Source organism: Aptenodytes forsteri, unplaced genomic scaffold, assembly GCF_000699145.1.
Source record: "Aptenodytes forsteri isolate BGI_AS27 unplaced genomic scaffold, ASM69914v1 Scaffold114, whole genome shotgun sequence".
NCBI lineage: Eukaryota > Metazoa > Chordata > Aves > Sphenisciformes > Spheniscidae > Aptenodytes > Aptenodytes forsteri.
Window position 1 is genome coordinate 3,877,708 of NW_008795364.1, and position 14,386 is coordinate 3,892,093.

General features: G+C 41.5%; 1 protein-coding gene across 1 annotated transcript in view; it reads right to left on the reverse strand.

The window, feature by feature from the left end:
* Positions 1 to 9,041, reverse strand: part of EPB41L4B (erythrocyte membrane protein band 4.1 like 4B) — a 147,711-nt gene extending 138,670 nt beyond the window's left edge. Inside the window, exon 1 of the mRNA XM_019472320.1 lies at positions 8,961 to 9,041. Within this exon, the coding sequence (XP_019327865.1) occupies positions 8,961 to 9,041 (81 nt within the window). The remainder of the gene's footprint in view (positions 1 to 8,960) is intronic.
* Between the last annotated feature and the right edge of the window lie 5,345 nt (positions 9,042 to 14,386).

Genomic DNA, 14,386 nt, shown 5'->3' on the forward strand with positions numbered 1-14,386 from the left:
TCCAGCCAGTTTTTTACCCAGCGAAGAGTACGCCCACCCAAGCCATGAGCAGCCAGTTTCTCCAGGAGAATACTGTGGAAAACAATGTCAAAGGCTTTACTAAAGTCTAGGTAGACCACATCCACAGCCTTTCCCTCATCCACTAACCTTAACCTCCCTCTGCAAAAAAACCCCATTCAATCCAAAACAATAAAAAATGCCAAACACATACACACACCACCAAAACCCCAGCCCTTCATCAGGAGACAAAAAATCCCCTGAGGCATTTATTTATTATAACCTTGAAAGCACAAACACTTTGCTCCCAGTCATTTTTTGTCAATACCCCAAACAAAAATTGCTATTTCCTGAGCAAAAGCAGCTTATAAGCAAAGCAAAAAAAAACCCCAACCAACAAACCAAGCCACTTCCTTCAAATTACTCGCAAAGGCTATGATAAAACTAGGACTCTCACAAGTCACATCCCATCAAGGGGATAGGGGGAACTTCAAATAAAGAAACAGCACGCTACCATTTAAGTACATTCTTTCTGCTGGTAGATTGGTACTAACAGTGCAAGTGAGCCGGGTTTCTGCAACTAAGATGCCAATGAGAATTTGCAAGACAGATATCAAGAAAAAAAATCCCCAAACAGGGGGTATAGTAAACCTCACTATTGCTGCACAGCAGCATTTCTCAACAGCACTCAAACTCTCATCTCTCCACCAATTATTGGCAAGAAGAATCAGCGTTCACTCCCTGCTAAAGAAGATGGAAATAGGGATTAATGACTGCAAAAGACAAGTAGCACCTCTGTTCCTTTTCGCAGTACAGCAAGGACTGAAGGTAGAAAGTCTGGTATGGAGGAGAAGCCTGAACAAGAACAAATAAGTAGATCACCATATTTCATATGTACCAGGCAAGGCACTACATAAACCCAAATGGCACTGGGCTTCTAGTCAGATCACGATACTTTACCATGCTAGCATGACATTAGCCAAGTCTCTCATATCAGCCTAAGCTTTCTACCTGCTATGTAAGGGCAGCCACTTGTGAATAACAAAAAAAAAACCAAAATGAAAACAAAACCAAGAAACCCAAAACACAAAGAATTAAGGGTGGGGAAGAATAATATGCTATTTTCAAGCTCTGCAATAGGAATGAAGAAAAGATTTTTAATTATTCATAAAGTACAAACCCACTGAGATTAATCAAAGATTGGAACGGCAGCACAGCATCGTAGAGAATATACAGAAAATATAGCAGAGAGGGAATTATCTTACATGCAGAACAATCACTAAAGAGCCCAAAACCATGCCAAGTAACCTGTTGGAAAGATGTCATATATACAGCAACACTTAAAACATAAAACAAATTCAAGAAAGTCAGGTGACATTTGAAAGGTGAGTATAGGGTTTCCCCTTTGCCAGTTCACGCATCCCTGCTTCCAGTCACTTCCTTTCCCACCTCCAAAACACATTCTGCCTCTTCCTCGAGTGGGCAAGTACAAGTGGACCAGCTTTGTAAAATGATCTGTACAATGCTAACTTTTTTCTGAAAGCTCTTTTGCACAGTTGTTTTCAACATATGCACTTTCACTAACTGAGCTTTACAGTACAGCCCTTCAAAAACTAATCAAGCTAGCATACCTAGAGCTTCAGAAGTCCATTTGCTGGTGAAAAAAGGAGCATGGAACTATCGTGTCAAGACCTACATTATCTGGAAGGGAGAATGTCACCACTTGCTTAGTTTTTTCAGGGAAGATGTCAGGGCTGCCCCATGCTGGACACAGCTAGTTCCAGCCATCTCCACAATGAACCCACTGGCCGCTGGTGGTGGTGGGAAGGAAGCGGGTACAAAAGTCAGGAGTGAAGGAGTGGATTTGAGCCTGGGAAAGAGCTGTCTCTATCTCGACCCACGAGCCTTCTTGTTCCTGTTTTTTCTCAACATTTTCTTCCCCCATCCTGCTGATGGGGGGGACTGAATGAGGGGCTGGGTGGGAGCCTGGCTGTTGGCTAAGGCTAACCCACTGCAGTGGGGAAACCCTTCTGCAGGGCAATTTTACATTTCAATCAAGTCAGCGGTCATCTGAAGGGCATGCTGTCTTTGAAGAGCTTTTAATCTCTCCAAAAGCCACATGAAGGGCAAGCAGATACTACTGCGTTGGATGCCCTATAAGTGCAATTACTATTGGCAACATTAATATCAGCACTGACATTTTTATTTTATTGGACTCAGATGAAGGTGAGAGTTTCTGTTTACTGTCCCTATCACCTACATGTACTACTGGCAACACAGACCTCTTCCAAGAGAAAAGCACTGTCAACACTTCTAAATAGCATCCTCAGGCAACGGATAAAAACTACCATCAGCTACAGAACAAAGTAGTAAAAAAATCCTTACTTGTAACTTTATGTTCTGGAAGTGGGTCTGGACTCCTGTTATTTCAGATACAGACAGGCTAACCCCATCACATTTCTACACTCAGAGGCACAATAAAAGAAATAGTTATTTGTATGGAAGGAAGATTCTTTTTCACCCCTAGACTGCCAGCTCCCTCTCCTGACCTGCCTGAAATACTACATGCATCTCAGGTTCAAGCACACAGCTGAAGAAACACGAAGTAGCTAGGGTGAGAAGAACAAAAACCTATGCTGAGACTTCTTAGCCTACATGATTCCACTCGATATAATTTACAGTTCTGCATCCCCGGAGGAAGAGACAGAACTTGATAAAGCTAAGCTATGGATGTTGAAGTGGCAGCCACCTCTAAAAGACAATACCATCAAACACAACACATAACATTATGCTTCCCTTGTGTGACTTGCCCATTGCCCTCCTACACAAATCACGGTGGGATATAGGTGCCATTTTGCTGGGGAGCTAGAGAAGATTCTAGGTAATGACTTTAAATTGCATTTGAGAAATAACACAGAACACCAGCATAAGCTAAGTTGACCTAAAAGAGAACAAGGAGAAAGAGGCAAATGCTACTAGAAAAGAATCCCAGGAGAGTTTAGCAAAGACTCTCCGCTTTCTTATGCTAATGGCAGTACCAAAGTTTCAAAAGATACCTTTGCTTTCTTATATGTCTGCATTTGAATGCTCCATGAGTAGAAACGGTTTTAAATAGATGCAATTGTACAAACAGAATTTTCCATATGGACACGTCTTTCATACACATTTTGCATGTATGTGTGCCTGACTCAACTCTTTCCAATTTTTTTAACTTGTTTTTAAATAGGACACTTATGACTGTCTACAATAAAACAATTTACTGATAAGGCTCTACTGGCAACCTTCCTCTGGCATAGACGCAGCTAAGACCAGCAGTAATGCCCAGCCAGACATACAAGCAACACAAGCCAGAAGTACTTTATATAAAGGAAGCCTGCAGGGTCCCTGCTATCCCAGCCAGCCAAGTCACAGGTTCTGTTTCTGACTCTTACCCAAGAGGTTTGTCAGTGCAGCTGTACAGCTATATGCCTAATAAAGAAGTGCCTACAGGGGGAAGTTACATCAGTATAACATCACTACTAATTTAAGCTAGCAGTGCTTTCAAACCCCCTCCCCACACAAACATTCACTTACAGGCCACGCTGTACAGCCTGGTATGGGGCCTGTCGTGCCAAAAGCTGTTTCTCGAACGCTGGGTAATGCGGCAAGGAGGAAGCCACAAAGCTGTGTTGTGGCTGGGAGGCAAAACCTAGAAGGGCTGCTCTAAGGACATCTTACACAATGCCTTATAGATCATTGCTTTTAGTGTATAGAACAGGACCTGTAAAAGCAAAAAGGTGCAGAATCCTTTAGAAATATCACATCACATATGCTGCAGGAATTCACTTTTATCTACGTCTGGATAAAACTAGAAGTTCCTTAGAACCACTCTTCTCTTATGGCATAAATATTGCATGCTGTTTATGCTCACACAACTCACATTCAATTGTTTCCATGTATTTTTTTTTTTTTAACCTAAATAATACATACTATTTGCGGCACTTTTCACAGCAGAAAATTAATTCCACATGCATTGATTACCTATTCCCTTATCTGGCACAAAGTCTTCTAAAGTGCTAAACCTTCCATATAAATCATATTTATTGATCGATCACCCTGACAGTTACAGCCACTAAAGGAAGTTCAAAGATGTGAAAAGGAGAAGCAGTGACCACAAAGGGAGTTTAGAACTTGAGGACAAAGCTCTAATGTGATTCTTCCTCAGAAACTCTACAGATTTAAAATGCAAAGACAAACTCTTCTAGAAGTTACCTATTTATTCAGACAGCCAACGGACTTCAGCACTCTTCACTCTTTGTTCTTTCATACACTAAGTCACAGGACCTCTCCAAAGAATCAACTCCAATTATTTGCTTTTCTCTGAAGAGAACCAGAAATCCTGAGATTCAGAAAAGTCAGTAAAACCTCTTAAACTGCAGGTTTATAATCAGCAGTTTAAAAAACACAGAAAGACCAGGGACATTTGCCACTAAAAATGTTTTATTAGTGGGCAGCTGGGAAGACATAATTCTTCTTAAACACAATTAGCCAAATATATGCAATCAAGGAAGATCACTACAAATTACATTTCTTTCTAGAAAGACAGAAGGTGCAATAGGAACAGTCATGTGGGCTTTATAAAAAAACATCACTAGTATAATTTTTAAAAAGTTAGAATAAATAATAGTTCAAGCTTATATAAATCACCTCTCTCAGATGATGCCACTGCTCAGTGAAAAAAACCTAATGCCAGACCTAGGTTTATTATATTGAAAAGAAGTCCAGAACTCTGATCTCCTCACTGCTGCAAAGGAATTATATGAGACAAGATAAATTCTCATCACGCTATAGAATTTAACTTCTTGCTCTGCCATAAATATTCAGATCTGAAGAAACTGACACCTTACAAAACTGAAATAGGCATGGCAGCACAACATTCTGCTTATCTTCGTTCTGAAGAACAAACAAGGACTGATGTGTCTGGGTTTTTTTTTAATTAAAGAAAAGCCGCATTTGACTTAGAAGTTCCAAGTGTCAACATGAGGAGCAGAAAGACTAGGTTATAGCTAAATTGATTCCTTGTATTTCATGCCAACCAACAGATCATCCAATCAAGTTAAGTAAGAGGCTGAGAAGATAAAAGTAGTGATTATTAACAAAACCTCTGACCCCATAGTTAGTAGGCAGAAAAGTACAGTATTGATCAGAATCTGGAAAAGTGACATTTTCAAAAAAGACAGACAGAAAAGAGGAACCACAAATCTACACAAGTGTCAGACTTTTCCTCGCCAGGTTCCCTGCAAGCTGCAATTTTTGCTGCCTGCTTGGAGGGAGTATCATATGCCAGAAGTTCCTTTGGATGTACTTTGAAAGACTGCCTTCAGAATTGTTTAGACAACAATACAGAAGGAAAATACATAAGCAAAGGTACATGCTACATGTACATACATTCCAGAGAGTATAGATAGATTAGCAACAGTTAGAAGGCTACCCCGCATATGGTTTGATTTGAAAATCCATTTGCAGCAGGCTGCAGTTTTTAGTAATTTGCAGGAAGGTCTGAGTTTTGTCTTTGACTTTGAGGTTTGGCTGCCCCATCTGTCTCCATGCCATTAAACGGATCCTGGCCATTTATATGCCAAGGGAAATAAAACAGAATCCAAAAGACTATAGTGGAAATTAAACCCAAGCCCCATAAAGGAGTAAAAAAACAAAGCATCAGCTTTTCAGCTTGCTTATTTTACCTGTGTATTAACAACACTTTAATAGGAGCTTACACTCTTGATTCAGACCACCACACAAACATAGGAAAACTTTGCTATTGCCACAGTGATTGCCAGAGATTCAGTAGGGCTTAAGCTGGCAAGGCTCCCAGTTTACTGTGACGGGTTAATGAGGCATTCCTTGTGGCTGGCTCTTTCCACCTGGGCATTTTACCTCAACAGAAGTTTTGCTATGCTTGACAACTTTTGCAAAAATCTTTTTCTCAGAGTCTGGATCTCAAGACAGGTCAGATCAAACACTCTGAATTGGACAGTCACACATGGCTGAACTGCCACCACCTCAGTCGCTTAAAATGGTAACTAACTTTTTTTTTTTAAATTCAGGGAAACAAATGGCAAGAAATGCACCAATTCCTTACTCACAGTATGAATATATCAGACCATGCTAGCATAGTCAAGTTCATATCCAAAAGCCACTGTAACATGAAGCCACTTCACAGCATAGCTTTTAGTTGGAGGGATAATGAACTACTTAAAAATGAAATCATTGTGGTGGCCCCAGCAAAGGCTGTACCACCAGTTCTTTGCAATTGCAAGACAGCCTCTATGCAGATATTAACAAAAACCTTTGTTTATAAAGCAGACAAACAAAATCAGTAAGGGGCTCTTTTTCTCAGAAGAATTTTATTTCACAATGGAAGTGAACACAGGAGCAAAGAATTCCCACAAACTCACAATACTTCAACTAAATATTCAATCAATATTCAATTAAACCTAAACCACCAGCATTAATACCAAGCGTTCTGACCATTTGAAAAGTGACTAAGTCACTGAAGGATGAGATTTTGCTGTCCTAATTCCCTATTCTATCACTAATAGGAACAATGTTTCTCATTTCCAGACTTGGACAATGGAGTCAAGAGCAAACTCTGGTTCTTCTGTTGGAGCAAAGTTATGCAGGCCAAACTCTGACCATCGTGACAATTTTGCTGCCTAATGGCTTTTAAATAACACCGACAACTCAGCTGACTTCAAAGTCATACACATGTAGCCAGCAGAGCCTTTAACTGCAACCAAATACAACACTGTACCAATGACGCAGGAAAGACAAGTGTTAACTCACTTGTTCAGCTGCGTCGATTCAGAAAAAGACAGCATGTGATGAAGTTTATTCAGGCTGAGCAACAAAGCACATGTGACTGTTGATACAGCCAGAGAGTCTGTAAATTAAAAGAGACTCAGTTTTTCATCTCACTGCATAGAAAATACCATATGTTGGGGGAAAACAAGCAATTCAGATGGAGAGTGATAAGCTGAATGCTCAATCACTCGCCCATCATGCACACTGAAGATCTTAAATTATACCCTCTTTTTAAATCTTGGATGGAAGACCAGCAAAAGTTGTTTATCTTGGCTGTTGGGTTTTCAACTTGGTTTCCCACAACATCCTTGCATCCAAGCTGGGACATTATAGTCTAGATGGGTGGATTACTGCGGGTGCAAAAAGGCTGGATTACTGGACTACCTGTCCAGTTGTAAGTGGAACTCCTCAGGGATCTATCCAGGAACCTATCTTATTTAACACCATCTACCACATGGAGGAAGAGGTGGAACCTATCTTCATTGATTTCTTTGAAGACACCAAGCTGGAGTGTGCAGTCGACTTGGTGTGAAGGCAGTACACAAGGATGCTGACAAACTAGAGTTCAGGAAAGGGCTGCGATGGTGTTCAGAGACCGGACCATATGCCCCATCAGGAGAGGCTCAGGGAACTGGGCTCAGTTAGTCTGGAGGAGAGAAGGCTACGGGTACCCAAGAGCAGCCTTTCAGTACCTAACGTGTTGTTACTGAAAAGTCAGAGCCAGGCTCTTGAAGATAAGAGACTGTGAGTATCAACTGAAATAGTGAAGGTTCCAACTGATACGTGGAAAAAAGTTACACTATGAGGATAATTAAACATTGGAGCAGGTTGCCCAGAGAGGGCATGGAATCTCCATGCTTGAGGTTTCCAAGGCCTGACTGGATAAAGCCCTGAACAACCCTGTCTGAATTCAGTGATGACCCTCCTTTGAGCAAAACGATGGACTGGATAGCCTCCTTAGGTCCCTTCCAACCTATGTAATTCTGTGGCTCTGTGATTTGACTGACCTTACAGTTTCCCTTTCAGTTTTACCTATAACTTCCTAGAATTTCTAACAGTCTTGCACCTTGTACACATTTATAAAGTAGATTCAACATGTTGCACTAACATATACTCTAATACTACCTACATTTTAAACAACACTTTTTCACCTAAACTAGCTTGGAATCTGCACCCTTTCATTTGAAGGGGTGTGGGGGGGTGGGGGGACACGGCGACGGCCACGGACGACGACAAGTCTTTTTTAATTCCAAACAAAACCACTGTTGAATTGTTTCACAAATGTCTCCAGGCTTGATTCTCAGCTCCCAACAGGAACAATTCATCTGTCATAACTAGCATTAAAACTAATGCTCAAGAAGAAAAGCAGCAGACTGCTTGACCCTGACGCACAAAAAGGTTTGGAAGCATGCTGCTTCATCTCTGTGTCTAATTCTTGGACGCTCTGGTGGGTTAACCTTGGTTAGCCACCAGGTGCCTACGAAGCCGCTCTCTCACTCCTTTGCCTCAGCAAGACAGGGGGAGAAAACATGATGAAAAGCTCATGGGTCAAGATAAGTACAGGAAAAACACTCACCAACTACCGTGACAGGCAAAACAGACTCGACTTGGGGAAGATTAATTTAATTTACTGCCAATCAATAACAGAGTAAGATAGTGAGAAATAAAAACAAGACTAAAACCACCTTCTCCCCACCCCTCCCCTTCTTCCCAGGCTCAACTTCTCTCCTGACTCTTCTACCTCCTCCCCCCCAGGTAGCACTGGGGAATGGGGGTAGCAGTCATTTCATAACACTTCATCTCTGCTGCTCCTTCCTCCTCACGCTGTTCCCCTGGCTCCAGCATGGGATGCCTCCCATAGGATACAGTCCTTCAGGAACTTCTCCAGTGTGGGTCCTTCCCATGGGCTGCAGTTCAAGAACGGCTCCAGCGTGGGACCTTTCCACGGGGCACAGTCTTTCAGGAACAGACTGCTCCAGTGTGTGCCCCCCACGGGCCACAGCTCCGTCCAGGAGCCTGCTCCAGCATAGGCTCTCCACGGGCTGCAGCTTCCTTCAGGGCACATCCACCTGCTCCAGCGTGGGGTCCTCCATGGGCTGCAGGGGGACAACCTGCCTCACCATGGTCTTCTTCACAGGTTGCAGGGGAATCTCCGCTCTGGTGCCTGGAGCGCCTCTTCCGTCCCCTTCTCCACTGACCATGGTGTCTGCAGGGCTGTTTCTTTCACCTTTTTCTTGCTCCTCTCTCTGACAGCTGCTGCATAGTGGTTTTTTTTACCCCTCCTTAAATATGTTATCACAGAGGTGCTACCAATGTCACTGATGGGCTCAGCTTTAGCCAGCAGCAGGTCCATCTTGGAGCTGGCTGGAACTGGCTCTGTCTGACACGGGGACAGCTTCTGGCATCTCCTGACAGAAGTAATCCCTGCAGCCCCCCTGCTACCAAAACCTTGCCATGTAAACTCAGTACAAATGCCTACCCTCCTTTTCAGACTCCTGTCTTGACCTCAGTATCCAGGCTTCTCATACATCATGTACAGATTACTAGGCCTTCAGTATGAGATTCAAAATAGCCAGTGTTCAGGGGGAGGATGGAGAGCAGGGAGTCACCTTAGTCACTCTTACTGTCCTGACTCAAGACAAGGTTATCTTGCATCTGCCATACTCATCGTTACTGAAAGGCAATACTCTCTACTCACAATACAGAGCACTGAACTCATGCCCTCAATGAGTGATAAAAACTCTTTCACTCTCTGAGAAACAGGATGGCTCATTTGTCTCTCTCTCTCTCTCATCCTCCCTCCCCACCTCCCAACATTCAGAGGAAGAAATGACTCTATCATTCAATAACTGTGGGCATTCCATTACAAGACAGCTTTTTAAATATAATATATTTACTGACACAATCAACCCACCAAAATATAGGTTATTCTGATGTGAGAGCACTCTCTCCTTCCTGCTCAGAGATTCCACGCAAAGTGAAGTGCCAAGACTCCATGGGCCACAGAGGGTCAGCGGGGAGTGCACACGTGCCTGCAAGCATTTTCACAACATCCAGGGGCTGCAAAATCTTGTGTATGTCAAATTGTCCTTCCCCAGCCTGAGTTATTCTCTCATTCTCCGTGAATCCATTTTCCCCAGTGAATCATGAAAGCACAAAATTTACAAATGACAATATGACAAATATTTAACACTTTAAAAGCATTTTTAAAGCTTTATGTTACTTTAAATGTAAACGTAGGTTTAGATTTATTACCTCCCAACCCCTGCGAGTCATAAACTCTCCCACTTTCCCCCACCCCCTAATTCAAGCTTCCTGCAAGTGAACAGACATAAGATTGACAGTTTGTTGGTAACAAGCCTTTCCTGACTTTGTGTGTAACTGGTATGAATTAATGCAGTTTTGTTTACAATGCAGCATTTGGAAACAAAGTATTTTCTCACATTATGTTCCAGCTGTCTTCTAGCTTTCATCACTGTTAAAGCTGCTAGTTGTTTTGAATTTTCAGGATAAACCGTAAACTGTGGTGAGTATTAAATCATAGGAATTTGCTGAAGCACAAGGATAATGGTACACATCAAACTCTAACTTAAACAATTATCTCTCTTATTCAACTCCAAAATGTCTATTTAGTCAAGCATAAGTGCATGAGAAATGGAAGCCTAACTACACAAAGCAAGCGTTTAAAAAAAAAAAAATCCATTGTGTAATATATCTGGTTCCCAAGACACACAAGATCAAATAACAATTTTCAGAAAGGTGCATGTCTAACCAATTTGTTTTAACCCAACACAGCCAATGCTTAAAACACCATCTTCCAGAGAGCCGCTAGTTGTCTTCAAGACCCTGGAAGGGATACACGGATGAAGAAATGAGTTATGGCTTGTTTACCTTTTGGATGCTGACCATGAAAGCCTAGAAGAGCATCCCCTGTAAGATAACGGACATTCCACTTCCCTCATGGAGAGGCTGTGCTACAAGTGATTTATTCTGGAATAACTTCTGCACCTTGGAAAGAGGAAGTTCTCAGGAAGTTGAGCACCCATGTCAGAATAGGAGGTCTGCAAGGTAACCATAGCAAAACATCTCTGCTAGAACTATTATGGCTCAGTTCTTTACACTATTAAGCCTTAATACTAAAAGCTAGGTTAAACACATATCATTTTCCACTGCGTAATGAGAGACTCACCAAAGATTAAAAAGGGTTCAAAGGGCATACCAAAGACACTGCTTGAAATAAAGAAATCCCTAACAAAAATAATCTACCAACAGTCCTAAATCTAACTCATCAAGACGAATAAGAACTGAGTGTACTATGCACTCAGTGGTGTTTTTCACTAGTGATGTTTACATCATACTTAGAGATGAGAATTTACACGAATTGCAAACATCTTCCTCACTCGGGAAGATATCAGCAGGTGCTGCACTATTTACAAAGTTTCATAAGGAAATGAGAACTGCCTTATTTACATGTCAGAACAAGCTGGCGTACACGTAGCACTATGTAATGGAACAGATATCACGTACCATATTTTCATCAGGCACTAAAACCACATCTTATTTTTTTTTTTTCAACAGCTGTAGATGGCATCTGTATTTTTTGCACTTTGTAGCAGCTCAGCTATTGATCCCATGTTATTTTTCCAGCATCTTGATAAACTGATTAAATCTTTCTTAGTTGTTTTCAGACAGGGCAGGAGCTAGTAGAGCCAAATAATCTTTTGTTCATGTAGTGTTATGACATTAATACAAAAGGAGTATTTTTGTCTGTATTATACATAGCAGGCAGATCAGCTACCTGGCAAAGAAAACATGCAATATCAGGAATATACATCTAACATCTCATATGCTACTGATCCAGAAACTGAGGAATCAGAAAGTCACTGCTGTGAAGTAGAGGAGAAAGACTTTAACTGAACGAAGTGAAGGCTCCAACTATGTGGAGCATTTAAGAGTCAAGAAAAGACAGCAATAAAACTGAGAAGAAGGGAACTGAAACCACAGAAGCAGGCGTAAATTTTGACATATACAAGGTATAACTGAGGAATGCAACTTGGGGAAGAGACAATGTGGAGAAAGACAGGAAACCAGCTGGTTGTCTTCTGCTAGCCTGGGACTCACAGGGATTGCTAGCGTTAATACAACAAACACCTTTCTCTATTAGATGGTATACACACTTTACCGAGTCTTACAAGATCTGTTTACGGTCATGAATTTATCTTGCTGCCTAATCCTGCAGTGCCCAGTACAACCATGCCTTAATGGTGCCTGGTTGGGCACTATTAACATGATCTAGGTGCTCACACTACAGGCCCTGCACAGCTATAAGACTTGAGAGGAGACATTCAATCTAACTTTTGCCTAAACACAGTTATTTTAAGTTTAAGCTACTTAAGAACAACAACTTTAATTACAAAAACAAATGTAAAAGCCAAATCTGGAGGCCTCAGAGGGGGGAAGTACATAGCATTAGAAAAATAAAGCAGACGATATTTATGGACAAATTTATTAAAACTGATAAAATTTTCCAAAACTAACAAAATTCTTGCATGTGTAAATAATTGTACTAGAGAACAGATTGCAAGACAAGAACCAAGGTACAGAAGGGAAATGAATTGGGCATCGGTCGGCAGAAGGCCCTGAATCAACAGCCCATACTCAAAGTATTGCCCAAGCAACACACTGCCCAGACAAACAGCTCCAGAAAATTGTGCAACAAACTCTGAAGTGCCAATGCCTCAAATTAAAGGGAAAGGAAGTACAGCTCTCACACAACCCACTAGCCTGCTAGGGCTTTCAAACAGAAACTCACGAGCAGCTCAGGTTTTGTGCATCAGGTTCACAACACATGCCCACTACAGAATAGCTGGACTTAAAGATTATTATAAAATTACTATCAGTTCCAGACAAAAATAGCAGGTGTAGCAGTATGGCATACTACTTCTGAAAGATAATAATTAAGCAGCAACTAAGATGAAGGTATGGGGATAATCAGTGGTGTACTAATCAGAACAGAGGATTATTTCATATTAAACATATTAAGCACAGAGATTTGGACTATGCTGCTGCAGCAAGCCAATGTTTATCCTCAAAAAATAAACTCAGTCTTCTGGTGTGAATATACATACCCTTTACTAACTCTTGAAGCCACAGACAGGGATTACTAAACATACTCTTAAGAATCCACAAGGTCTCTACTGCTTTCAAGTTTCTTGCTTCCTATTATGCTGAACTTGAATTGCCATTCACCAGTGACAGCGAAAGCCCTTGTGACAGAGATGCCAATTTAGTGAAATACAAGGAGTTAAAGACAAAACTGCTTCTGAGGAATTCCCAGCTCCCCAAAGTAGTCAAATGTGTGCATGGGTGCACATGTGAAGATACCCACGCACACTTAAGATCCCACTTTCTCAGCTCCGTTTCAGTCAAGAGGCTGATTCAAAGCAATGAAGCCTGTAAGGATACTAAGGATTCCCCAACAGCACTATTAGAATTCCATTACTAGGAAGAAATGTCTCATCATTATGGGGAAGAGTTTAAAAAAAAAAAAAAATCCCCAAAAACCTGCCTAGTAAAACTCTGCCTAGACTCCAGTCCCTTGATAGGAAGAAAACCCAGACTGCAATCCTGAAGCCAGAAAGATTACCATGCTCCCCTAGGACAAAGCCCAAAAGACTACTGGTGCCAATGCTGAACAAAGCATTCTTGTTCAAAGGGACACAACTGTGGTTTTTTCTTTCCCCACCTCTCCCCCCACACATTGGAGGTACATTAATTAACTGCAAAGCATGCTGCTAGAGGTTGTTAAAGCATGCCCACTGAATTGAGAGGTTTCACATCTAGACATACACGCTCCCAAGCAAAATAAAAGAAAAACAAAGCAAAATAATGAAAATTATCAAAGGACAGGAGGCTCCAACATCTCCTTTGTTTTCAAGATCCAGACATAAGAAGGACAGCTGGATGGATAGATAGATAGATAGTACACCCAACTCCTGAAAACCTTTAAGGGTAGAGATTCTCATGGTTTCTCTGAATAACCTGCTCCAGTGCTACACTATCTTCCCAGTGGAAAAAATTTTCATAATGTCCACTTCTTATATGCTCCTTTTCCGCGGTTTTGTTCATCAAGAAGCCTATTGCTCAGTCAAGCGGGCTTTCCGCTCAAAGTCCTGATCTTCCTGGAAAATGACATGGTCTGCTCTTGAGCTGTCCATGGATTTTCTTTAAAAAGATCTTTAATTTTTCTTTTTAAGCCCCTTATTTACTACCTCTCTAGGCATTCTAATTTAGCAAATCCTCAGATAAGCTACAGTCCACAGGCCTGATTTTACTGCTAAGCTTCCCAGACTTCTCCAAATCCTGAACTCAGTCATCTCATGATCACTTAAACTCAAGATCCACCAGCTTCTTCCATCGTTGTGGTCAAATAGGTCAAACAGAGCATTACCCCTGGCTGCTAGGAATTCATCATCTACACCTTCTAGGAACTTCCAACATCGTCTGCCCAAAGTTTTGAGGCTCTCCCAGCAGATGTCTGGATGGC